The following is a 27,691-nucleotide window of genomic DNA, read 5'->3' on the forward strand; positions in this document are numbered from 1 at the left end:
AACTCCCATCTGTGTGGAACATCAGACAGCAGTTGGCTACTACTGCCTAAAGTCATATTCATAGAGTCTAGGCTGTAATCTTAATTTTTAATGCTGTAAAGTTGGGCGTTAACTAAAACCTTGACTTTAAATTTACAGAATGTGTTTTTTTGATCATTCCTTTCAAATGTATAACTCTGTCTGTAGCTATTAAACGTGGCTGGTTAGTCTTAATCACTAAACGCCTCGTGTCTCATATTTGATACATGACTTTTGAGTCTCCTACATCATCAGTGTGATTTTTTTCCCCCAGATATTGCAAATATTTTACAAATTTAAACTCACATATTTAGTCTTTTTTTTTGTCAGGAGATTCAACAGCCAATCAATTTGGGGGAAAAAAAAAGAATGTTCTGATTAAACTTACTATTTGAATATATATCCACGTTTTTCTTGCAGTTTACAGCAGCTCTGGTTTGGGGCTTTTCGTTCAGCCACAGTTCATTAGGTCCTCTTAAAGCTTCTCTTCCTGCGGCCCCTCCTCATTCGCCAGCATGACGCTGGCTCCGCACTCACACATACCTCCCTCCTCTCTCTGTGTTTCCTCTTGAAAAAAAGGGATTATTAAATTCTGCCTTTCAGCCGTATCAATCATCTTTTTGAAACCTGCTGCTGTGAGATGACAGCTGGAAGAAGTGACATACGGATTGTGAGCGCCGCTTCTGACAGGTAACGACTCTCCCCCCCACACACATTTGAGAGGTCCTTAAATCTTTTTGGTGGGCTACGCACGAACAAGGCGACTTTGTGCGTGGCTCTGGATTATCAGTACCACCGAAAACGAATATTTCCGCGAGTGTCGGTGCTATTGTGTTGATGGAGGGTGTTTCCTGAAAGCACAGCTGCTTGTGTCGGCTGGTTTTGGGGTTTAATGAAACGCAGAAACTCTTTGAGCGAGAAGTTAGCTTAAAAATTTTAACGTTACTTTTACCTTACCTTATTACCTTACAAACATGAACCAGAGGAGGCAGCTCAGCTTCATACCTGAGCGTGACCGTGGAAAAATACGGAATAAAAGTTATGACTGTTTTCTAATAATTTATTAAACAGCACGTCATTCTTGGCGTACTTCACACTGGAATTAGCTAGTGTTGATAACGAGCTAACGTCCAGGACTTTGTCTTATTACGGCTGTAAAGATGTGCTAAGGTAACATAAAAACAAACCCGAAAAAAAACCAACGTAATAAATATGAGAACATGCCAAAGGTATCAGCCGGTGGAAAATTACTGAGCGGAGTAAAATGCTGCCAAAATACAAATGTGAGCAATTACATGAGAAGTACAAGCCCAACACTCAGGCCATGCCTAGTTTTCCTGTAAATTGGGGAAATTGTTAATAACACTGGAAAATATCTGTTAAGATGAAAGGTCTGGTATAATTTAAAAAACCTTCTTACTTTTCTTAAAATAGATCACTGTTACCAGGCTAGGTTTTTAATATGATCAGTGCAAATTCAGCTATATAACTTAGTTATATAACTTAACCTTTAAATAAGTCAATAAAAAATCTAAAATTATATTTATATTTTCGGTTGGAGACACCACAGGTGGCACTTCCTTTTGGCTTTACTCAGCCCTGGTGCTCTTCTGTTAGATGAACCTAGCCAATTCAGATGGCTTTAAAGCAGTGAAGCCTTCAGTTCAGAGCTCAGATTCGTTTCATATATTCAGGTATTATCACCTGATTTATCCATTGTTTTCTTAATGGAGAAATGTTTTTCTTAATTAAGTAAATCTACAGTAGTGATGTGTCGGTCGCGAACGAAATGGCTCTTTCGAGCCTGTGTTGTGCCAAAAAGTGATTGTCTGCCAAAAACTGAGTCCCAGTGTTTCTGTGTATTTTTTATGTGTAATATCTTTAGGTATGTTCGTAAATAGACTTCGGTGAACAGGGTTTACAAAGGGGTTATATAGAGAATTAAAAAATTATCCGTTTTTCAAGTATCTTTACAACTCTGTGTTATTGTACTTACATTATAACCAATCCGGTCCTTTATCCCCACTTAAAATATTTTTACAGAACTATTGTAATATTTGCTGCCATTTCTGCTGTCCTCTTGGCCAACTTACTCTTACAAAAGACATTTTAATGTTAATGAGATTTTTTTTAACTGCATAAATAAAGGTTATATAAAAGTCACTGCCAAAAACTGATTGCGGCTTCTACCTTGTTACACGAATGTTGTTTGTGGCTTAAGATGACTTTGTCATCCATAAGGGATGCATTTGACATATGTTTCACATAGTATAGCCCAACAAGTTACTTATAGCAGTTTAAATACGAGCAATCAGTTTTTGGCAAATACCGGAAATCACTTTTTGGCACAACACCGGCTCCTTATCTTTTTTTCACTTCACTCCGCACTGGGGCCGTGTGCTTGCGCTGGGAAGAGTGGGGAGGGCCGGTAGTTACACTCAGTAGTACAGGAACAGAGCAGGAGGGAGAGACAGAGAAAGAGAGCCAGGGACAACAACGTCACATTAGAAAGGTATAGTAGTCATCCGCAACAGAAAGTAGTTGTGGATGATTAAAGGATACAGAAAGTTTATTCATGCAGGCCTATATGACAGAGAATATGCATGTTCTTTTTGTTTTCATATTTTAATTTATATTTAATTGTGTTGTGGTTTGCAGTGTTTTGTGTTGTTTCACTTTAAATTTGTTTAAAAAAATTAAATAGTTAAAAGTTGAAATGTGAATAGTTTGTTTTTGTATTATATGATTTATTTATTACATTTTATGTGGAGTGAATAAATAAAAGTATATTTACGGTGGACCTAGAAACAAAGCATGTACAAACATGTACAAACTCCAAGCAAGTACCAACGACCGGATTTGGTGTGTGATAGTAACAGGTAAATGAACAATTTTTAAAAAATTATTTGAATATATATGAGTGCTTGTGTATAAATACACAAACAATACACATGTGCTTTCAATTGTGTAATTTAAGTGATCTAGGTAGCTCTGTTTTGGAAGTTCAGTTAACGCTAGAAATGTGTTTTGGAGTTTGTAGTGCTTTGTCTCTAGGGGCCACTGCATATATTTATATATAAACATATATAAATAAAAACACATTTTTTACATTAGTAATTCCTTTTGTGCATAATTTTATATTGTTGTTAATAATAAATTAATTAAAGCAACAAAACAACCTGAAGAGCCGGTTCGGAGCCGAAAGAGCCGGTTCTCTAAAAAGAGCTGGAAATCCCATCACTAATCTACAGTGATGTTAAATGGAGAGGGAAGGCAATCATCTCTGAAAAGCTGCAACCATGACATACACACCCCTCACCAAGGAATGATTATCCGTTAAAACAGAGGAAATAAAATATCTTAATCACTGTGTTCAATACACATTTTGCAGATTATGTTTTTACATTCAGTTACAGTAGGATATCTTAACTATCACATGCTTTTTATCCTTTTACAAAATAAAAAAAAAGTCATGTTGTAAAGCAGTGATAAAACATAGAAGTCAGAGCTCAGCTGCAGTCCCAGCCAATCAGCTCGTTTCATTCTAAGGTCATCCCGTACTAGTCGATGGCTCGGCTCATACTTTTCTACACATTCAATTGGCAAATATCATACGGGGCACGCTAGTTAACCTGCTCTAGACTGTACACATCAGCTGAGCAAGCCGCTTTGCAACCCACCTCTGCCCTCCTCTTTTCATCCTTTTTTTGACCTAATTTATATGAGAACTGTTGTCACTGATGCCAGCTGTGCTCTGTGCTTTGCTGCTGCCAAAAAGAAATAGACAGAAATAGCAGTGTTTAAACCTTAAATATCAACATAAAAGCATTATCATAACTATGTAATATTTTTTTTTGTATAATATGCCAATTGTAAACAAACATATAAAAGAATCTGCCAAATAACAATATAAATAATATTATTATCATTTTTTATTCTGGTAGCTCTAATTTTATAACAATCTTCTGTTGACTACAGCTGTCCTGACTGAGCCTGAATTTAATGAAAACCATAAGATAGAGAGCTTAAGAAAAAAAAAAGTTTTCTGTTCTGCTTGGTCCTTGGTATAAATCTTCCACCTTCATGTTCACCACAGAGGAATGTGACGCCTCCTGAGGTCAAATGTCAGAATTAATTCCAGGAGGAGACTCAGTTTTACATTCCGGCTTGAATTTTCTTTCTTTATAAGATGCACGTCCACTTTCAGCCTGTTAGAACGGACTCCAGTCTAGACGTCTTTTAAATCACTACCAAATGCTTTTCCACTGGGGCTTTGCCAAAAGCTCCTCTAAGGTCATGGAATTTACGCTCATGTTTGGAGCACAGTCTCACTGTAAAGCACACCATTTTGGTTTAAAGCGTGTTTCAGTGAACCAGACTAATGTTACTGCAGTAATGGGCCATTTATGACCTCTAGGGCCTGCTCCTCTGGCCTGGCCTGGGTGTGCATGGCAAGACTTGTCTGACAATAGCAACGCCGACTTAAATCCTGTGGGTTTAAGAGAAGGTAAGGCGGTGTTTCATGGAAATTTTAGGCTATTCTTAAATTCTTGGAAACGATAAAGTCCTACTCTATCAGACAGTGCTGATCGTTTCTAAACACTGCTGCCTCTCCATCAGTATGGAAAGGCCGGATCATCAGGCCTACAGCTGTATCTAATTATTCAAGGAATGCAGGGCTTTTGCGAGAAAAAAAACTCTGCAGAATATGGGCCGGCTTTCTCAAATCTTTCTCCCCCTTCCCCTTCTCAGCTGAGCTCCTTCGGCAATGCCACAGCCCAGTCTCCGATGAGAGGATGAGAACCTACACCCGCGGGGCGCCCACTGTCTTCTTCATAAGTCTTCTGTGGCCCCTGCTCTCTCTGGCAGCTGTAGCCGAGGTGGACCCCAGCGGAGGAATCCCCTTCATGGGGGGCAACTACAATGGTCATCCCATGCTGTACTTCAGCCGTGGGGATGTGGAACAGCTGCAGTACGCAGCTGCAGGGACTCACCAAGAGATGGCGAGACGAATCCGTGAGGCCGGGGAGACCATGCTAGAGCACCCCGAGGAGTACCTGCCCCCCTGGAGCCCGGCCGAGTTCAGCGCCCGCTGGAATGAGGTTTATGGAAACAACCTGGGCGTCCTGTCCATGTTCTGCCTGCTGTACCCACACAGGGCCGGGGCCCTCGATCTGGTCAAGGACTACATGGAGAGGATGGCAGCCCAGCCTAGTTGGTATATTTTCTGTTGTTTTTTACTTGTGACTGTGACTGTGACTGAAACTTTTTGTTTACAGTTTACAGATGTTACTCGATATCTCTGCCCCACCCCTACATCTTCATCAATGCAGCTTTAATGCTAAACCACTGCTGTCAGTGGCTTTTTAGTCAGTCCCCTCTCTGGAGTGTTCCGGTCCTTCTCTGTGGGAAGACTCGTGGTAAAGATGCATTGTGGGCCGATAAGTCTGTAGTCCAGGAAATATGTTTAGCAGCTGTTTGCCCAAACAACCCCCACCCTCACCCCAAGTGAGAGGAAATGAAATATTCAGATGTGGGCTGAATAGTTCAGGCCTGGGTTGTGACTGAAGCTCAGGGTCCAGGTGACCTGACAGGGACTGCCTCTAGTTGTGGTTAGTTCTCCTCTGTATTGCATATCATCAGGCTAAGCTACAGTCATTTCCCTAACCAATCTTTCTTGTATTTCCCATGTTTTCAACTTGGTAATCCAGCTGTGGGAGCTCTTGCTTTAGTATGATGTACACTTCATCCTAGAGAATATGTTTCCATCATATGTTTGCTTCAGTTTACACAAGGCTAAGTAATTCTCAGGGAGTTTTGACACGACATTTGCCACCTTTGTATGGAACTTATGATTGTGTGGTTATGACATATGCAACCTCAGTGTTTGAGTGGCTGAACAGAGCTGCAGAGTATACACAATCAGTGCCATAGGGCTCATTATTATCGTTGGTTTGAACATGGCAGAGGGATTTTAGCTTTGCTGCATATCAGCACTTTGATGTCAAATTAGGTAAGAATGTATGATGATGACTATTTTGGATGTGCAAAGGAAACCACAGCAATGAGCTGTTTATATCAACTCTGAACACAGCATATATTATCTTAGGTGACGATAGGTTGCTACGTTCTTCAGGCTTTGAAGTTTCTCTAAGTATCAATTCAGTGCTTTTCACAGAGTTACATTCTGTTTGTTGCAGGAGCATTTTGTTTGAGGGTGAACAAAGCCAAATTCATCCATACTTCCCCAAACTAATAATTAAATATACATATTACTGTCAGTTTTTCAGGTAGAGGTATCCAGGTAGAGTTGAATAGCATTTTTCCCTTAATAAATAAAAAACGACATTTCATATTTACTCTAAGATCATCAACAAAGACAACTAAACGAGTGTGGCAAATTGCAAAAAATGAGAAACTAGGAGAGGGGAAATACTTTTCCACAGCAGTGTATCTGTGTTAATTTAATTCAGGAAGAAAACAAACAGAAACTATTTGGTCACAAACAGTTTTTAAGAATGATAACACAGCTAAATGGAAAAAGTACTCAAAACCTCTAAAATCCAGTCATCTGAATTTAGGCTTTAAATGGTTTTCTTAGCAAACTTAACTGTTTACTGCAGTCAGCATCTTCTTTGGACACTCCACTGCCTTCCTGCTACTGATAAACTATGTGACTGGGTCATAGCATTTATTTTTTATTCATTCGTATTATGATTCAACAGAAAGTGTGTGGTTTTTTTTTTTAAATGTCCTGTCACTCACCCTAAACCTGTTGTGGCAGATGGCTGCCTCTACCTGAGCCTTGATCTGTCAGAGGCTTCCTTCCTTCTCACTGTCACCAAGTACTTGCTCAGAGAGGGTCGCATGATTGTTGGAGTTTCTTCTGTGTCTGCTTTCTAATTTACAGTATTATCCGGCTCAAGCTCGAGGTGGTTGCTGTTGTGATTTAGCGCTATATAAACAAATTTTAACTAAATTGAACTTAATTTAAAATGTGAAAACAAAGTGATCTAAACTAATGTTCTGCTTAGTCCCAAAGTCGTTGTACAAAGCTATATTTCTTTAGCTCCAAAACCTCTTTCAAGTTTAATTATAACAGTCAAGACTTATTGGCAACCAAAATTCTCAGGGGTAAATTTAGACTAGCCACTCGGAAATGTGTCAGTCTAAAATCGAAACGATATAAACACATGCATGTCTATGTTTTTATTTTCCACCTCGCCACATTTCCTACTGTGAGAAAAACATTAGCAAGTCAGCTGAATTCATCCATTCAGCCAATGCCTGGACAATCCTCAGGCTTTTCACAGTCAGCCATGACTGAACTTCATGCCAGTAGCCGTGCTTCCTTATTTCCCTAACAATTCGATTGAGTTCAATGGCCATCAGTTCTGGCTGGCAAATGCAAAAAGGCTGAAAAGTGGATTAAAGTCATTCACCGCTTCCAATTCTACACACATTCTGTTTGAAAGACTAAAACCAATCAGAAGTGGTGCTTAAATACTTTCATATATGGAAATAGTGGCTTCACAATCTTGCAGGAGTCAGGCTCTCTACCTGTATAATATTTGTTAATCATCACCATCTCAGTGCTTGCTTCTCTTACATTTTCAAACAGTTTGCTCAACCTCTGCAGTTTTTGACTATTAATGGTGTAAACAGTGTTAATAAGCAAGATTTAAATCAGCAGGTCCTGCAGGAATGTTGGGAAATTCTTGTGTATAGTTTGAGTTTCCTTTTTTTTTACCAGTGGTTGGGGCGTGTCAAGTTATGTATTTCGGTAAACCAAAGAAGCTGGGGAAAAAGAAGACTTAGACTCGTTTTTCAGAGCCAATTAAATTGTTTGTAATGTTGCTGCAGATCACTTTGTCGATACTTGTGAGATAGTCCTCAGTAAATATAGGGTGAATGGAATAGAACCATGTACTTTTTTTTCTAGGGTTTTTAATTTATTCTAATGTATTCTAATTAGCCAAAAAGGTTTAGCAGGACTTAGACATGCAAAAGTTAGCAAAAGAGCACAGTTAAATCAAAGTCTCCTCTACTGGTGGTCTTTAGATTTTTATGTTATCGTACTGTGTCACCGTGCCAGTTAAAATGCCCTCTCTGGATCATCATTAGGATGGAAACAGACACCATAGATGTTTTACACCTGGTTCACTTCACAAACAATACATTTGCAATAAAAAGTTTTCCAAATTAATATTATACAAATACAAAACAAGCTATAGCAATATTGCAAGTCCTAGTGACCGACGAGTGTTTTTTGACTGCTCCAGTTTCTTAGAAATTTCAAAGCAGGTTTTGTGCACCACCCATGATTTTCTTCCCTGCATCATTTCCTCCCCAAAGGACTTCAGATGTGGAGAATAAGTCCATATTTCTAAGCCTAATTTGTCTTTCTTTTTCATTTATTGAAATCAGCATTCAATATTAAAGATGTCAAAATTGATAAATGTGATAATTAACTGTCTTCATCGCGCTACTATACAAACGCTGCTCAAGATTCTTGGCAGTACATGTTCCCAGTGGTGGAACATCATTATCTGTTGTGTCACTCACAGCAGAATTATGTTTCTCCCTTATCTAAACTTGTCAGTTTGTGTGTTATAAAGCATTCCTGTTGTTTCATAGGTGCTCAGTTTTACAAGAACAGAAAGAGAATCTCAGGTGAATTCTTCTTTAAAGGGACAGTTTAATCCTTCTCATTCCACTGCACGGTTGCCATGTTCCCTCCAACCACTGAACAGGGCCAGGGGGATTTTCCAGATTGGCATTAGTGCAATTTACAGGGCATTTTTCACAACATTAGGATGTGTGCCACAGTGCAGAAAAGAAAAGCCACTGAGCATGTGTTTTCACGTCTTAAGAGCACACTGTGAGTTTTCTACTTGGCCGCACTTTTATTGTGGTCACTGAACCTCTCGGGGCCTCTGCAGAGTGGCTCCAGGAATCAGTCAGCTGTGGTATTCATGACCTTCAATTACGCCTGCAACAACCATGTTCCAATGAAGAGCTTCTACTTTGTGGCAGAATGGTGCCTGCCTCTCTGGTGCGTGTGTGTGTGTTTTTTTTTTATTGTCATTGTACATGTGTGCCAGAATAAAATAAAAATAGTGGAATAAAAAGCAAACAAGAGAAATATATAAAATCAAAAACTAGTGTGTTTTGGCATAATTTAATATCAAGTCCAACTCTAAGTTGCAGTAACTTTTATTCTCTTTTCTTTTTTGTCCTTTGGCCAGATTTCAAAAATAAAAAAAGCTCTGATTTTCAAATGAATGAATATAAATTTAAGGATCCAGCTGAAGGAAGAATACCATTAATGCATTTTATCAAGTGTGTAATTGGGGCAGCTGGGGGTTTCTGCGAAGGCTCAATAGTGTGTGTCCATAGACCACAAAGCAGAGCTACCTATACATACATAACCACAAAGTTTAGAAGTTTTAATGGGAATTTTTGATCATTTTTGCACAAGTGCATTTCTGAGGTTAGAGACTACCGGTAATGTGAAGGCCTGGATCGAAGTCTCTGCTCTAGTTGATCCCAGTGGTGTTCTGTCAGGGTTGAGGTGAGGACTCTGTGCAGGCCAGTCAAGTTTTCCACACCAAACTCACTCATTCATGTATGTATGGACTTTACTTTGGTGCACAGTGATGTTGGAACAGGAAGTGGCCATCCCCAAACTGTTTCCCCAAAGTTGGTACTCTTATGCTGAAGCATTAAGAGCACTATGCACCTCAGCAGCTGCTGACTGATTTTATGTGGCCTACCACATAAAATCAGTCGCTTTCACTTTGTTATGACGCCACCAACAGTTGACTGTGGAATATTTAATAGTGAGGAGATTTCACAACTGGACTTGTTGCACAGGTGGCATTTTATCACTGTACCACACTGGAATTCCCAGTGATTTTATACACTTTTGTCCATGGAAGTGATTGGAAAACCTCAATTCAGTATAGCAATATAGTGTGTTACGATAGTAGTGAAATTGTCTAATGCACAGCGGGCTGCAGGACAGGGGATACCCCACTACTCATGTGCCATTTTCAGTCAATGCAAAGAAAAGTATGCTTTCATGGCGTGCACTTGCAGCAGATTGGACTCTTTGTAGCCTGGTTGCTGACGTTGCTCCAACTAGTACTGGATGTTTTTGTAGACTGCAGATGCCAAAGCTTGAAAAATGAAATTATAGCAGCATTATAAATTTCTGTGAAAGGTAGTACAACTACAGTGAAAGTCAACAAACTAGGCTTGATGGTTAGTCAAATTACCCAAAATGACAGTATTTAGGATGCTACACCCTGTGCTTACTTTGTGTCGCACTGAAGTGGAATGCTGCCTACTGTCCTCTTTTGACCCACTCTCTACAACAGAGGTGCAAACTGATTCTTAGTTACCACAATTCAAATTTACACAGGAGGTTTTTTCAGTTGAGATGAACAGATTTCTATTATTTGTTGTTGTTGTTGCTTTAGTGTTTAGTGATTTATCCTTCCAGCTAGACTGGAGGTGATAACAGGACTCTAGTCCGGTTTAGATCTTAAGACAGCCTTTGTGTAGATCTCAGCACAATCCATGATGTCAATTATTGGCTGTTAAAATGCAGTCCACACATCTGTAGTTCAGTTCCCTTTAATTAACCTGAACAGAATGGTTGCTTTCACTTTTTTTCTCAAAAGTAACACTTTGCAGTTCACACGTCAGCAGTCTTAGATCCAACCTGGAGAGAATCTACCCACGCTGCATTTCTAATGTCTCGTTTTGTTGGTACACTTGTAATTTTGCTGATAAATCCTATTTAGCGTCTTTATTTTGCTTTCAAAGAGACCAGCCCTTTTACAGCTGCTATGTTAATTAAAAGCCTTTGCAAAGGAAGGCTTTCTCGTTCATTAGAAGCCATTTGCCAGGATTTCGTTGAAAAGAGTGAAAATTTCATACTTGCAATTTCTTTCCACTTGCTGATGCTTTCCCTTCTGTTTGTCTGATCTATGTATTGCAGGCTTGTTAAAGACGCTCCCTGGGATGAAGTTCCTCTTGCACACTCTTTAGTTGGATTTGCCACTGCCTACGACTTCCTGTATGAGTACTTGAACAAGGGCCAGCAGGAACGTTTCCTGCAGGTGATCGGCAACGCATCACGCCTGATGTATGAGAAGTCCTACGTCCGAGGGTGGGGGTTTCAGTACCTACACAACCATCAGCCTACCAACTGTGTGGCTCTGCTCACAGGAAGTCTGGTTTACATGATGCAGGGTAAGTGTGTGATGGTTACGTTTCTGGCTTCGCAGATCCGTTTCTTGAGTTTGTTGCTGTATGTTATTCTCAGTCTGCTGTGCCAGCACACCACAGAATCATAAAACATTGAGATATTAAAGAACTTCTCAGGAAAAATAAATCGTTTGGGGTTTTTTAGGCCTTCTGTGTTTTGTCCAGTTTATTGTCAGTGTTCAGACCAAGGTATTTATAATCCTCCACTGTGTCCACACAGACCCCATGAATGGGTTTTTTTGCCATGTTCACATGCAAGTTTTTCTGTCCATGGTGTAAAAGGTGGAGACAAACAGGGAGAAATAGCTCCTGAAGAAACACACTAACAATAAATGGTCTATAGCAAACATTTATCTACAGTCTTCTGCCGAATTGTGTGATTAAAACACACATTATCTTGATTCCTTTTCTCCTTCGTAACACAGACGATGCCTCTGAAGCGTGTTTCAGTGCAATCCTTGGTGTGTTTTGGTTTCTGTTACTTCCACAGTTGTTCCATCACATTAGTTTCTCCCCAAAATATTTCTGTTGTGTTTTGTATGATTTTTGTATTTCCGTTGGTGCTTTGTGTGCTTTTGCAGCCTTTTCTCTAATCGCTGGTGTTTTCTGCACACATTCACCACAGAAAGTTCGCACTAATTAACAGATTTAGGTAGAATCTATTTACTGAACACCAATGATGCTGTCCATTTGTACTTTATTGCTCACACTGGTGATCATTTTGAATTGTGGAAAAAGCCACAAAAAATTCTGTTTTGTTTTCTGTTTGTGTGCCTCAAATGTTTTTATGAAGAAATATTTTTCCACAAATAGTTTGGAAGTTGGAGAGAAATCCTGGAAACAAAGCAAAATGCAGCCTGACTAGACGATTATCATTTGTCTGGATTTCGTTGAAGGGATTTAGTTAAACATGGTCCAAAGTCTGATTCCGGGAATTCTTTAGGGGGATGGGTTACACTAACACATGATCAATTGTTTTGTTTTTTTACACGACTGTGAGATATTGAGACATTTCATGCTGTCATGTCTTCAACTTAATCTGCTTCCATGATGTTTTTCTCTCAGTCTGAGCCTCTGATCATGTAGGTAAACTTCACTTCCACCGTCTTGGAAGGCAGATGGAAAATGTATGCATTGAATTCTTGTTCTGCACAACTTTGTAGTAGCACATAAAGCAGTACTAGACCTGCTGCAGGTTCCTGTTAGAGTAGAAGGACTGCCATATAGTCAGAGTCAATGTGGAATCTATCCAGCAGCTGGACAAAATCACCTTTGGGTAAGCAACTGAATGACATGCACAACCCTAACCTGACTGGGTGGTAGGGAGAACACAAGACTGAAAGCAGCATACTAGCTAGTTAGCTCCTGCTGACTGTTCAAAATATGAGTGAGGGGATTGCCCTCAAGTAAAATTATTGTTTTTGCTAAAACAGTGTCAGAATCTGTAGTTTTAGTTTTGGTTTTACACTTTATATGTTAGACAGCTGCCCCTTTTCTGGTTTCCTCTTCAGACTTTGGACACCGTGTTTTTAAGTTTCTCCAGTTTTGCTTTTTCCTTTCTTTCTGTCCTAGCAGTACAGGATTCTCTCTTACGACATTGTCGCCACTTTCTCCACTTAAACCCCGCATGAGCAAGTGCTTGGTGAGAGTGGGAAGGCAAAGCTCACTTTCAACAAGAAGAAACTTCTGGCAGAACCAGGCTCAATAAGCGGAAGATAGGATAAAGACACACTGTGGAAGAGACCCAGTGATTAAGAGATTAATAATTACTAATGATTATATGCAGAGAGGTGCATAAACACATAGTGAGTGAAACCTCACTATGTGTTGTAATGTAAAAGGAATTGTTCCTCGCACAGAATCCTGTGGAATTCCATATTTAACCTAAGTTTACATTTACAACAACAAACTGGATTCTGTTAGATAGGTATGATTCAAACCACCGCACTGCAGTACCTTTAACACCTACGGCATGCTGTAATCGCTCTAATAAAATATTATAGCTTATAATTAACTAAGAAAGCTGGGTCAAGTGATGGCTTTTCATGTAAGAATTTAACTACTAATTTAACTGCCAGCTTGAAGGCCTGTGGTACATAGCCGATACATTGAAGCATTAATTAATGGTAGAACTTCTCAGAGCAGTCTTGTAGGAATAGGGTCTAAAAGACATGTTGATGGTTTGGAGGAAGAACTACTGAAGTCAACTCAGAAAGATCAATTGAAGAGAAAGAGTCTCCAACCAATCAATGCTACTGAAAGTAGCTGTAGATAATGTTACGTATGTGAGATGGTTATGAGTAACTTCTTATCTAGTGGTTTAAATTTTAGCTTTGAAGAGATTCACGGTTCATTAGTTCATTAGTTCAGGTTAAAGGGATACTTGGCCCAACTATTTTTTTATCGGCCTGGCTACAGTGCTGCAGAGAAACCTAGGGTTCTTTTTATTTTCTTCAGTGCAAATGTACACTGAACAAAAATATAAACGCAACACTTTTGTTACTGCTCCCATTCCCCATGGGATGGACGTAGAGACCTAAAATTCATTCCAGATACACAATATAACCATCCCTCCCAAACAGTGGTCACAAATCAGTCCAAATGTGTGGTAGTGGGCACATCTGCTATATTGAGATAATCCATCCCACCTCACAGGTGTGCCACATCAGGATGCTGATCTGACATCATGAGTAGTGCACAGGTGTACCTCAGACTGCCCACAACAAAAGGCCACCCTGGAATGTGCATTTTTTTGCGCTATTGGGGGTCTGGGGACCCAGAACCGGTCAGTATCTGGTGTGACCACCATTTGCCTCATGCAGTGCAACACATCGTCGCATGGAGTCTATCAGATTGTCAATTGTGGCCTGTGGAATGTTGGTCCACTCCACTTCAATGGCTGTGCGAGGTTGTTGGATATTCGTGGGAACTGGTACACGCTGTCGTATACGCCGGTCAAGCACATCCCGAACATGCTCAATGGGTGACATGTCCGGTGAGTATGCTGGCCATGCAAGAACTGGGACATTCTCAGCTGCCATCTGCCCTGAACAATGTGAACCATGATTCATCTGTGAAGCGCACACCTCTCCAACGTGCCAGACGCCATCGAATGTGAGCATTTGCCCACACAAGTCTGTTACGGCGACGAGCTGGAGTCAGGTCAAGACCCCGATGAGGACGACGGGCATGCAGTTGAGCGTCCCTGAGACGGTTTCTGACAGTTTGTGCAGAAATTGTTTGGTTGTGCAAACCAATTGTTCCAGCAGCTGTCTGGGTGGCTGGTCTCAGACGATCTTGGAGGTGAACCTGCTGGATGTGGAGGTCCTGGGCTGGTGTGGTTACACGAGGTCTGCGGTTGTGAGGCCGGTTGGATGTGCTGCCATATTCTCTGAAACGCCTGTGGAGACGGCTTATGGTTGAGAAATGAACATTCAATGCACGGGCGACAGATCTGGTTGACATTCCTGCTGTCAGCATGCCAATTGCACGCTCCCTCATTGCTTGTGGCATCTGTGGCATTTTGCTGTGAGACAAAACTGCACATTCCAGGGTGGCCTTTTGTTGTGGGCAGTCTGAGGTACACCTGTGCACTACTCATGATGTCAGATCAGCATCCTGATGTGGCACACCTGTGAGGTGGGATGGATTATCTCAATATAGCAGATGTGCCCACTACCACACATTTGGACTGATTTGTGACCACTGTTTGGGAGGGATGGTTATATTGTGTATCTGGAATGAATTTTAGGTCTCTACGTCCATCCCATGGGGAATGGGAGCAGTAACAAAGGTGTTGCGTTTATATTTTTGTTCAGTGTATTTCCTTTTATAGCTATCCTTTTTAGAGAAATGGGCTGTGGTTGATTTGGAATGAGTCCTGTTCCCTATCATACGCAAATCATACAGTAAGAACACACTTGTCCTGTGTGTTTGTGTCATACATCTGATGGTGATTTTGCGTAAACTCTTTGCGCAGTTCTTTTGTGTTGCACATGTTAGTAAATGGGGCCCGCTATCTTGAGCATGTCCTTTGCAGAATCTGCCATGATTACTCCAGTTCACTATCTCAACACCATCGACTAAATATGTATGTGAAGCAGAAGAGGAAGGAAATCAAGATGTTCTCAAATTGTTTTCTGGCGTTTAAGATTTAGTACTGATGTAAACTAAATTTAAGCTCAATTGCCGAGAACCACTGTGGTCACAGTGGTTTTATTTCTGCTCATTTTTTATAAAGGTTACCAACAAGCACACAGTTCTGTGACATCTCAGGAAAGTTGCAACCTGACCTTGTCTTGCTTGGTTTCATTTTACTCCCCAAAAATGACTTTGCTCCTGCTCTGCATTACTGAGGAAATACACTGTGTTTTCCTCAGCTTGGTTGCTTTGTTTATGACATATTTATTTTTGCTTAAATGGTAAATGGTCTGTATTTGTATAGCGCTTTACTTGGTCCTAAGAACCCCAAAGCGCTTTACACTATACACAATCATCCACCCATTCACACACTCAAGTGTGATTTACAAGCAACCTCATGCAAAGATGTGAGTTTAAAAACTAACTAGGGTGAAGAACTTTGCTTCCTAATAGTTTGGCAACACATGATCGATTTTAAGTGATCCAAAAAACAAAAATCTGCTTTATTTAAGATTCTTTTTTAGCAGCTTCATTCAGGCGTCATGTCTAACGCTGCGCTTAATTCAAGCTTAATTTAGGCATGGCATTAAATTCAGTCCTGGCTCTGAATAACTGAAAGCTTTCCATTTATCGCTGCCAAAAACTACGTACTATATTTTTTCTTCATAGGTTATCTGACAAAAGCTTTTTGCACACTGCTGCCAGTTTGAGAATGAGTTAAAGATGTTTTCATCGTAGCAGTGTACGCCCATTCCTACAGGTCAGATGTCAAAACTGGCCAAAAGTCATTTTATTATTTATTTGACACACAGGGTCAAAGAATTTTAATCAGTATAACAAGAGGCAGATCTGCTTACATAGACATTTTTTCAAAATAAACATGTAACAACAGAAGAGTGGCTTGAGTTATACTGAGTTTATTTATAGACATTTGAGCTTTTATGTGAAAAACATGGAACAATAATCTCTTCTTTGCTTAAACTTTGTTTAAGGACTGGAACTACTTCATTTGTTCAGTAGCTACACAGCTCTGTTAAAAAACTGCAACCAAATCAATTTTATTTTCATTCAAGTGTTGCAGCTTAAAGGCTGAGTTATGTTTATTTTTTTGTCTTCTGAACGTTGATGCATGAAGTGATGCACTCAAGATTGTGAGCGATAATCACCTACACACAAATATTTGATAGTGTTACTGTAAGTGCTAATGTCTGCCTTTTTGATCTTTAAGGGGATTTTTCTCGTGTTTCTTCCACTTCCCTCTTCAGATTCAAAAAAGCCACCAGGCTGAAAAAAAGAAAAGCGTTGCTACGAGGCGACTACCATTCTGTCGCTTGCTTTTAGACGAGTATTTATTGATCCATCCGTTCAAAAAGAACATGTCCTTGTGACATCTCACATATTGTTGTCAGGGATAAGATCATTTTTGTGTCAAGATGTTAATTTTGGTCCGTATTGCCTGAAACTAACCGGCTGTCCAGACAGACTGAAGGATTGCTCGGCTTAGTGGAAAGTTGCTGTTTCACATTCCTCTGGAGTGCAGAGTGAAAGTGCTCTGAAGGCTGAGCTGGCAGCTGTGGTTCCTAGCACTTAGAGCGTCATGCCCTCTGTCGGTCAGCTGTCCACAGCGTTAGACTCTGTGATAACAGCTACTCTATGTACATGCGTATGAGCTCACATGCTCATAGAGCCTTTTTTCCCTTTTTGTAAATGTTGGTGTACGAGTACAGTGACTTGTGTGGTGTGCCATCTTTTCGATTTCTGGATGTTCTGTGGACAACATTTAACTGTCACATCATACATGAATGGTGATTATTAATACCTCTGTACCTCACTGTAGTAAAAAGAAGCCTGATTCTTCCCTGAGAAGTTGGGGTGGAAGTAGGTTGCAAAACAGAATACAGATGTACAGTGACTGTTGGAAAACTTAAGCGGCTTAAACTCTGTTTCCTGTATGAAATTTGCCAACTGGATGTGTAGAAGGATATCAGCTGATGTGGGATGGGACAGACATCAGCTGATCTGCCAGGATTGTGGTAGAGCCTGACTTAATGGCTTGCCTGAACTAACGCTATATATTTTTTCTTTCTTTCTTCATTTCACAGCAAAATCAAATCAAAAATGTATCGATGTTCTTTTCTATATCGCAGTTTCCTTTTAAATGTGTGAAATGACGGGATGTGGACATTAATTATATTAAAGTGACAGACAGCTCTGAAGTTGGCTCCTGGACTTTTGTAAGCACTGTTTAAGCCCTGTTTGTGTAAATGTAGTCTTTGTGTCTCTGTTTGATGACTTGTAAATACCTGCTCTGTGCACAAAAGCCAACCAAACCAAACCCATTCAGGGATGGCTCCAGTGGGTGGACCATGTCTCAGAGAAGGGGGGTGTTGTGGGGAGCGTGTCAACCAGAGTTTGCTGACAGCCCGTGATTCCTCAGTGAACTGTGGCTACAGTGTTTATGTGGCTGCATGTTCTCATAGTAGATTCTGTGTGTGTGATCTGGTCTGTGTTTATGTCTAAAGGAGTATATATAGTACAGTGTAGCATAGCTGTGTGATGTAGCCACAGCTAAATATGGAAGCTTTCTTTAGATGGCACCCTCAGATCCATCAACAGGCAGAGTCAACTCTGAAATTGTTTCATGAACTGAAATTTAGATTTAGTTTTGGATTTTTTTGACACCATCTGAACTTCCTGTGTTCCAGGTTACCTTCAGGAGGCCTACCTGTGGACCAAGCAAGTCCTGTCCATCATGGAGAAGTCCATGGTTCTCCTGCAGGATGTGACCGACGGTTCCCTGTATGAAGGAGTAGCATATGGGACTTACACCACCCGCTCTCTCTTCCAGTACATGTTCCTGGTGCAACGCCACTTTGCCATCGGCCACTTCGACCACTCTTGGCTACTTAAACACTTTGCCTTTCTGTACAGGACCATCCTGCCCGGTAAAAGTGACACCACATACTGCCAGCAAAATTAATTATGTGATTTTTTTGTATTTTTTACTGTAATGGTTATATTTAGGCAAGCACATAAAAAGTCAGTAACCTGTGAGGAAGTGTTTATTCAGCTATGAGTGGCCTAGACATCTGGCTTATGCCTACTAGAACGCTTCCAGCCAAAGGCCTCATTATGTTAGCTTAGGCATGAAAATTACCTCAGGCTGCCCCACTGGAGAGCACCCTCTCCTCTGAACTGATATGGGGCATGCATGCGTGTAGTTATTACCTTTCTGGATGTCTGACAAAGCTGTGCTGAAGCATGCGGGGATCTGTGGTGTCCTGGGGGTTTGTCTGGAGGTCAGGGCGAGGGTAGCAGTGGGAGGAGGGGCCCCCAGGTCAAACTCAGGCATTTTGCAGCCAATTGCTGACAGTTTCTATATTGTAGCGGAGCAGCAATTCTGCACCCAGAAAGCACCTCTAATTGCACTGACCAGGAGAGCCTGAGCTTCAGAGCCACAATAGCAGCTTTCTCCTCCTACCAGACAGGAAGACAAGGCCAGATTATCCCAAACTGGCCTCGGAGCACCCTGAATGATCGCTGTCCACTAACTGTCTGTGTTTTTCTTTTGGGATCTTGTGAGATCTTAATGAAATAATAAGAGGTTTAATGTTACTTAATTGTTCACTGTTTTTAATGTTGTGTTCTGTTGTTGGTGTGTATTGGAACAATAGCTCAAGCTGAAGCTTCACAGTTTAAAGAAGCTAAAGTGTCAGAAGACAGCTGGAAAAAAGGAAGTAACTGTCAGTTTAAGTTCCAGTATTAGTCTGAGTCTTGAATGCAAATGAAGAGATGCCAAGTGCTGTAATGTAAATTGCATGTCCATATGCTATTTTATATAAATGGCAGATTTACTTACCATTGCTACTTTTCCAGACAGATTTTGAAATAGATAACAACCTTCTAATAAGTCAGTAGCATTTTGACATGTAATTTAATGACATGCGATTTTTAAATGACTAAATCCAAAATTTCAGAGTAGTGTTTTTTTGTCTTTCCTCTCATTAACTCATATGACATATAAGATTTATGTGATCACACTTAAATCCAGGTTGGAGATGGTTGGTGTGGGTAGTTTTGCGTAGTATATTACCATGTTGTATGGAGATGCAGTGTTTATGTTATTTAATCAGGTTTTTTTTTATCATGTGTTGCATGAAAATGCCACCAGAGCACAGAGTCTACTGGTGGATGAGAGCAGCTGAGCTCAGAGAGCTATTAAAAAAAGCTCTAAATAGTAACTTTTTGGGCTGTTGAGTTTCCATATATCTATGACAGGCATTATCCAAGGAGATGATTTTTGTGACATCATGCCATATATTGCAGTTACCTGGATTGATACTTGTGTAAAACCTCTGTGTTTACCTGAGCACTCGAAACGCTTACTGTAGTGTACACACGCTTTCATCCCTTTAAGCCCTGTCCATCACACCTACTCCAATGCATGCATTTGGCATTGCCAGGGATTGACCCATGCTATCTCCTGAGTTGGGATAGACCTTCTTATCATCCTGACAAACATGACATTATGAGTTGTCTGTGTCAGGAAAGTGTGAGTGCACCTAAAAACAGATGCCACCCAAGCAAAATGAAGGCTAGGCTGAAGTACAAGCTGGAGGGTGAATAATGAAAAAAGGTGGAAGGTCAGTTGTAGTGGGTGTTGCTGAAAGACTATGGAGGATTGTTGTGTATCTTTGTATTTTGTATGGTTGCTTGTATGTTCTAAAACTGTTGACAGGATTAGAGAGTCAGTCAGTTGAAATATAAATGACCAACGTTCTCATAGATGTTATTGTCAGTTCATTTGCAGTGTTTACTTAAAGTTAAATGAAGAAAGGTTAATTTCTATACAGATACAAGAAATATAATTCTACCCATGGTCCAATGTAAAACTAATCTAAGTACTGCTGTGCAAAGGATAAAATGAAGACATTAACTTTGGTTTGAGTGTAGATTACACTGAAAGCAGGGGCTTTATAAGTCTGAAGAGACTTACCTTGACAGTGTTTGTGCTATAAGTTCCCGAGTGTTTGGATTTGACAAATGATTTACTGTGATAACATGTTGTAGTTACTATAACGGGTTTCTAAGAATCCTCTCAACAACAGAGAGCAAGAGTTTCCTTATGTAATTATAGACAACAAAACTGTGTGAACAATTTGCACTTAGTGTGGAGCTGAGCTGGGCCACAGAGGTTTAAGATGGGGAATGCTCTTTTGTTACACATTTGTGATCACAAGCCAGATCCTTTCATAATGAGTTTTGCATGGTTGAGTTTTGTAATTTGCAAAGAATTCATAGTGTTTAAAGTGCTATTTTTGCACATTTTTTGGCTCTACAAACCTCAAACTCACTCAGTACAACATTTTATTTGTCATGTGTACCCTTTACAAATGAAATATGGTGTTTTTATCTTCTTTGTGTTTTCACCATCTCACCAGGATTTCAGCGAACTGTAGCAATTGCAGATTCCAACTATAACTGGTTCTACGGGCCAGAGAGCCAGCTGGTATTTTTGGACCGCTATGTGTTGCGTAATGGCAGTGGAAACTGGCTGGCAGATCTAATTCATCAAAACAGGGTAATGGAAGGGCCGGGGCAAGCTGGAAAAGGCCAGCGATGGTGTACTCTCCATACAGAGTTCATTTGGTAAGCTGCTCAGGTTAATTTCATCGTTTTTTTGTTAGTGACAGTACTTTAACATACACTTCTGCACATCTTGTCAGGGGTCACTTTTTGGTCATTTGGTCAATTTTTCATGTAAATTTAAATGGATAATATGATAAATTGTTGCCTTTTTTTACACTTGCCAATGTTGGGCTGGAAGATCATCCATTTAACAGGACAGATGGCCATGAGAGTCTCTTGGCAATGAGCATGAGACAGGCACCCACTAATTATTCTTGCACCAACTGCGGCTGCATGGCATTAGCTGAGAGAAATGCAAGGCAGCACTCGATCCTGACATCCTGATTGTCAAAGTTTTGCTGTCAGCTGTTTCTCACTGCAACGTTTCAGCTACTGGAAGGCCTTGGTCACCGACCTTTGGGTGCTAACCAACACCTAACAAGTGTATTGAGGCTTTCTCCCTTGAAAGCAGAGGCTTGCAGATTTTTCTATACTTGGATAATTAGTTGACATGCGGCCCTACTCAGATGCAGACTGTCTTAGACATAAAAACTCTTCTTGTGTTTGTTCAGTTGCTGGGGAAACTGACAGAAGTCGTGGAAGCCACTGGGGCTTCTTTCTTGGGGCCCCCTGCAGGTTTGTATCAACAGCTTGGGCCTTGACCCCCAGAAGGACCAAAACAGGCCAGTGGTAGTGTTGAAGTATTGCCTTCAGTCTCTGGACACCTGGAGGAACTGGACTTTTTTTGACCCGTGGTATTCCTTTGGATCATTTCCCTTCCACGGGGAAGTGGTGGTTATAGATTCCTCCCTCTAAGGCTGTAGTGCTGTGTGAGACCACAAGATAACATGTATCATGATAACCAATGGGGCACCAGATCAGGTCAGTTCCTGGAGGCTCAGCAGCTCTTAACATGAGCTTCTCCTCACCTTGTGAGAATGAGTCAGACATCATTTCTGACTAAAAGTCCCCTGGTGTATGAGAGGAGGCTGAAGCCAGTGGTAGATCTAGCAAAGGCATGGCCCCAAGAAGGGATGGGTATTGATAAGATTTTCACGATTCCGATTCCATTTTCGATTCTGTTTAGCGATTCGATTCTTTATCTATTCTCTTATCGATTCTTTTTAAAAAAGGAGAACACTAAGGTCGAATAGCTTAGAACTTTGTTTTATATCTTCTCTTTGAACAAGATAGAAATTTAGGAGTAACATGGCCTTACAAACCCAACAGTGAGAGCTTAAGAGATCCACAGCCTATGGCTCTTCAATGGGGTGTCACAGGGTCCCCAGGAAAAAAAATTGTAAATGTAAAATAATAAAATAAATATTCTTCTGTAGCAATAACAAAGTATAACATAAATTATTCTGTAGCAATTACACAAGAATATCCAGTAATGTCCCTGCCTACAATTAAACACATTCACTTACCAAAAATCGGGGGCATCTGCTGTGGCAAATGGGTGCAAGCCTTTTACCACAAACTCAGTCACTGCTCGGTGACATTCGTCTATCCTGGCCTGAAAGGAGACGCTACCGGTAGATTGCAGTGAGAACTGCCAGCATCTGAGCCAGACTCTGTCTGTCTCTCTCATCATGGTCACCTAAATGCACAGTAATGGCAGGTTTTGTAATAAGGCAGATTGCGCTAACATAATATGCACTGTTAGTTGATTATTTACCTGCGGCATTAACGGGAGAGGACGTGCAAACGTTACCGCTGCTGCTGGGTTGAGATTCACGAGTCCGGAGCGGAATTAAAAACACGACATTCATTTAAGGTTATCGCGTGTTTTGTGAGCAAATGCTTTTGCATATTCGTAGTGTTTCCTCCCTTAAATGAAATATCCACTTTGCAAGTATTGCAAGTTGCCCTGTTGTCATCTGTTCTCGTAAAGTATAACCAAACTTTTGAGCGTTTGAGCCGCTTACGCGCTGTGTAAATGACGCTCCGCAATGTGGTGACATCCTTCAGGGCGACTGGAATCGATAAGGGAATCGTTTACAAAAATGGCAAACAATTCCAAGGAATTGAAACAGTGGGAACCGGTTCTCAACAAGAACCAGTTTTCGATACCCATCCCTAGCGGCAAGTGATCTGTTTGCTTTGGAAACATCAACGCACTCACATACTTGACATACTTTGCCCTGTTCAGGCTCTAAGACATTGACATGACTCCTGGCTTCTGTAAGATAGATGCAGTCTTGGTCTATCATGAGAGGCACAAACAGAGGCTTTTACACTGGGTTGTTGATACCATTTCAGAAGTGTAGAGACTTCAGGGCCTCCAAGTTCCACCTGTGAAATGTCCTTCCACCAGGAGTGGAGCTGTGGAGAGATGTTTCCCTCAGTGACATCTGTGCCACAGTTCTTGAGCTTCTTCCTGTACCTTTGCCTGCTTCTGCAGGGTTAATGTGGTCAACCCTCATCCTGTGGTGACAGCAGTTGTGCAGGGCCCTTTGGTCTGCGACTGAGTTGTAGTCTGAATCTCTTGTGACTTTGTTGGCGTGAGTCATCCAGGTACTTAATGTCTTCTCTGGCGGTCAGCATTAAGTAGAACAGTGCCAGTCTCTGCATTTACATGTGCTCAATTAACCTTGATTAACATTTTAATACTATTAATTAATATTTTAATATTTTTTTTAAATAAAAATGACTGCTCTAGGATAATAACACCAGCAACAGCCCAGTCCATGATGGTTCTTTTAAATGGTGTAATGAGTCTGATACTCAGTTAAACATATTTAAGATGAAATATAGACATAGTCATTGATTTTAGAAAATCCACTCATATACATAATGGATGTGGTTTCGCATTGTCTTGCTCAAATTTTCAGACAATTTCTTTTTCCTTGAAAGGTTTGAAAATTTGCAAATATTTTTCCTGATTTCAGGAAATATTTTTCCTGAATTGGTACATTTATTTACATTTTAGATAGCATCCCAACGTTTTGGATTTGGGGTCAATAATATCTGTCCTCTGGTTCTGCAGGTATGACCCAGGCCTGGTCCCCAAACCCCCATCAGATTTTGGAACACCCAAGCTCCACTACTTTGAGGACTGGGGCGTGGTAACATATGGAAGCGCTTTACCCGTCAAAGCCAACAGCTCTTTTCTGTCCTTCAAGTCAGGGAAGCTGGGGGGACGTGCCATCTTCGACATTGTTCATAAGAACAAGTACAAAGAGTGGATTAAAGGGTGGAGGAACTTTAATGCCGGCCACGAACACCCTGATCAGAACTCTTTCACGTTTGCGCCCAACGGTGTCCCGTTCGTCACTGAGGCACTCTATGGACCAAAGTATACCTTGTTGAACAATGCGGTTTTGTTTAGCTCAGCCTTCTCAGGGAGTTGCTTTAAGCCATGGGCTGGACAGGTTACAGAAGCCTGTGATTCCAAGTGGTTAAAGTACAAGGTGGGGCCAGCTGCTGATGCTCAGGGGAGAGTGGAAGCTGCTATAGAGAGGAAGGGCATGATCTTTATCCGAGGAGAAGGACGTTCTGCTTACAATCCAGAACTGAAGATCAGGAATGTCCAGAGGAACCTGCTCCTTCTTCATCCACAGCTCCTGCTTGTTGTCGACCACATCCACCTGGATCCTGACAGCCCTGTCCGTGCCATGAGTGCCTTCTTTCACAACACAGAGCTGCCATTCCAAGGTACAAAGGTAGATGGTGTTCATGGAGCGTTTATATCACACGGGGAGGATAAATATAAGATGTTCTGGATGGATGACACAAACTACAGTAACAAAGGGGTGGTAGGCTACTGGAATTACCCTCGAGGATACCCTTATAATGGCTCCAACTATGTGAATGTCACAATGCCATTGAGGTACCCTCACACTAGGATGGCCTACATTTTCTTTGGACCAGGTGTGGATGTGCAGAGCTTTAGCCTGCGTGGGGATAATGAGAGGGTCGATATCTACCTGGCCACCAAGAAACACATCTACACAATTTACCTGTTGACTGCAGAGGTCACCAGCAAGGCACTTTTTGCCATGGTGCTATTGGACAACAAGAAGATCGTATTTGAGAAGGAAGCAGCTGAGGTTAGCAGCTTTCCGGAGGAAGTGGAGGAATATGTCAGCCTAATGGAGGACAACCTCCAACACGTCAAGCCCGTCTTCCAGCAGATGGAGAGGCACATCCTTGGACGGGTCCTCAACACCGTCAGCTTCCGAAAGACAGCAGAGCGCCTCCTCCAGTTCACTGACAAGAAGAAGACGGAGGAAGCCATTGAGAAGATGTTCGCTATGTCCAGAAAACAGAGCAAAGGTAAGGGGGGGAAGAGAGTGAACCTCGGAGATAAGCTCTCAGAGACTCTACCTGACATTTTTGCACAGATTGAGGTGAACGAAAAGAAAGAGAGACAGAGAACTTCAAAGCGCACATATGATGACAGTCCAGAAGAGGGCGATGCAGATACGCGGGCCTTTGTGGATTACGCAGACAGCCGCAAGAACAGAAAGGGGGGCTTTTTCAAGGGTCGCAAATTCAAGGAAGTTCACATGGTCGCCACAGCAGGAAGCGACAGTTTACCCAGCACGGCTTCCTACATACGCCTGTTCCTCCTCCTGAACATGGCCACCTTCTTTTCACTGCTGGCTGTACTGCTGACTCGCTTTAAGAGGGGTCGGAGTCTGTACACACAGAGATGTTTCTACAGCATCCTTCTGATCGACTGCTTCATCCTGCTGTACCTGTACTCCTCCTGCTCTCACACGCAGTGCTGACATCACGAGTGTACTGAGCACGCCAGCTGATCCGTGTGCAGTTTGAATGACCTCACACCTCACTCTGAGCCAGGTCTTATGACAGGATAGTAAGGCCACTGTTCCATAAAACAGAACTGAGATTTCAAGAAAAAAATGGGAAAAAGGTGGAAGGTTCAAAGATTAATTTTACAAGAAAAGTGTTGATGGTGTGAGACAAAGTTAAATCACAAATCCAGCTTCCATCACATAGTATGAGCATCTTGTAACATTACAGATGGTATCAGTCAGGCAAGTTTTGCTCCTAATCTCATGATTTGTAGCGCATCTTATTATCACCTGTATTGTTGTAATATCACAACTTTTGCTTTTATTCTCACGGGTGTGTAATAATTCCAAAGCCAAGAATGAAATCATGGTACAAACATTGACCATAACATCTTCTCGTACTGCGATACCCACATGGAGCTGTAAACGCCAAGTTAAAGAGTGCTAGGCTGATGAAAGCTGTAATGATGTCAGACTGCTCAGGTAAATAATGAACTTGAAATACAGAATCAGAATAATAGAGAGTTTGTTTGTGGTGTGTTTATTTTTCATTTCAAGCACAAAGAGGAAGCAGCATATATGTGCCAGTGGGAGGGCACTAAAGGTATCCACGGTGTACTTTCAGCTCCTCCCTTATTTCCGCAGTGGATGGATCCATGTTTTGATTAGGCACAGAATTTATACCAGATTTTACTCTTATTTTCTAATTGTTATATGTGTAAAAAACAGTAAATGCTAATGTTAGATAATTAATTTGCATGAGCTAATTTAATGTTTGTTGCTTTTGTCTGAGAAACATTCCCTGACTCAGGATTGGCAGAGAGTCAGCTTTGTGAAACACTGGCAGAAACTTTAAACCCCGCCCCCACCCACATATACTTCTAATAATTTGTTTTATTTGAATAAAAACAACTTTTTAGCATTTGAAGATTTTTATTTGAACTTTTTTGTGTACAAAACAATCTTGGAATGTTGACTTTAATATTGTGATATAAATTTTAAAGTTCTGTACTGCCCAAAATCACACACTTACCTCAGGGCTACTTATTGATTACTGATCTATAGATCAGGACTGCATTCTGGTAATGAGTGTACACTTATGGGAAAAAACAGTAGTCTTTTTTTGTCATCTCACAGAAAAATCATAGTATGAGACATGCAGTATACATAAACATTTACTGTAAGAGTTTTGTCTTTTCCATGTGGGTATTCTTGAAGTCTCTGGCTGTTTCTAACAGTGGCTTTAATTCTGTGGGATGTAATGAGTGTCTGTTTAGGAAAAGCAGTGATTCCAAGTAGGAATGTTTGAATTGCCAAGATAAGAGGAGACCACCTCTAATGTAATAAGCTTCTGTGGAGCTTTAGAGATCTGTGTGAAGGTGTTCTCAACTACAATGCCATCTCCACATTTGTACTTGAGATTTGTCTTGCTCTACAGAATTGATAGCAACACTTGTAAATGTATATATTTTATGTTAAAGCGAAAATATATTTTTTGGTCTCTCTTTTTTTTTTACCATTTGTAAATAAAGTTAGAACATGCAGAAGTTTCAATTCGCTGTGTGTTGTGTCCTGTAAGCGTGTTACAGTATGAGCAGTACTATGGCCACTGCGCCATTACAGCTGTGGAATCAAATGCTGATCAACACTTCAGTGTGTTACATCACTTATTTTTTCATGTACTGTTGGCTGACAGGGTTGTAATTTGGTGTAACATTAGAGTTTGGCCCAGTGAAGTGACCATACACAGTGCTAAGTTCTCAACTAACACATCATAGCTTAGCTAGCAAAGCTGTATTTATAAACTATACAGATGTAATGCACAGACACATTCATCTGATAATTATTGTTAGGTAACACACTTC

At 40.9% G+C, this 27,691-nt stretch overlaps 1 protein-coding gene and 1 long non-coding RNA gene across 4 annotated transcripts in view; both read left to right on the forward strand.

The window, feature by feature from the left end:
* Positions 1 to 27,691, forward strand: part of LOC145420611 (uncharacterized) — a 250,083-nt gene that overhangs the window by 128,509 nt on the left and 93,883 nt on the right. The gene's annotated exons all lie outside the window — the stretch shown is intronic.
* dse (dermatan sulfate epimerase) lies at positions 524 to 27,380 on the forward strand. 3 transcript variants are annotated; one of them, XM_026142512.2, is made up of 6 exons: positions 550 to 708; positions 4,771 to 5,236; positions 11,027 to 11,280; positions 18,141 to 18,380; positions 20,877 to 21,084; positions 24,053 to 27,380. In XM_026142512.2, the coding sequence occupies exons 2-6, from the start codon at positions 4,815 to 4,817 to the stop codon at positions 25,797 to 25,799; spliced, it is 2,871 nt and encodes a 956-aa protein (XP_025998297.1). In that variant the 5' UTR covers positions 550 to 708; positions 4,771 to 4,814; the 3' UTR covers positions 25,800 to 27,380. The 3 variants fall into 3 exon arrangements, with proteins under 3 accessions (XP_080146133.1, XP_025998297.1, XP_080146134.1); XM_080290008.1 differs by having other exon boundaries at positions 677 to 708; positions 4,771 to 5,232; XM_080290007.1 differs by lacking the exon at positions 4,771 to 5,236 and having other exon boundaries at positions 524 to 708.

Source organism: Astatotilapia calliptera, chromosome 15 (assembly GCF_964374335.1).
Source record: "Astatotilapia calliptera chromosome 15, fAstCal68.1, whole genome shotgun sequence".
Lineage (NCBI taxonomy): Eukaryota > Metazoa > Chordata > Actinopteri > Cichliformes > Cichlidae > Astatotilapia > Astatotilapia calliptera.

Excerpts from the sequence above, each read along its gene's own strand:
- dse (XM_026142512.2), top strand. The coding sequence starts at position 4,815 with ATGAGAACCTACACCCGCGGGGCGCCCACTGTCTTCTTCATAAGTCTT. Across the intron at positions 5,237-11,026 it reads ATGGCAGCCCAGCCTAGTTG|GCTTGTTAAAGACGCTCCCT; the intron begins GTATATTTTCTG and ends TATGTATTGCAG. Across the intron at positions 11,281-18,140 it reads TCTGGTTTACATGATGCAGG|GTTACCTTCAGGAGGCCTAC; the intron begins GTAAGTGTGTGA and ends CCTGTGTTCCAG.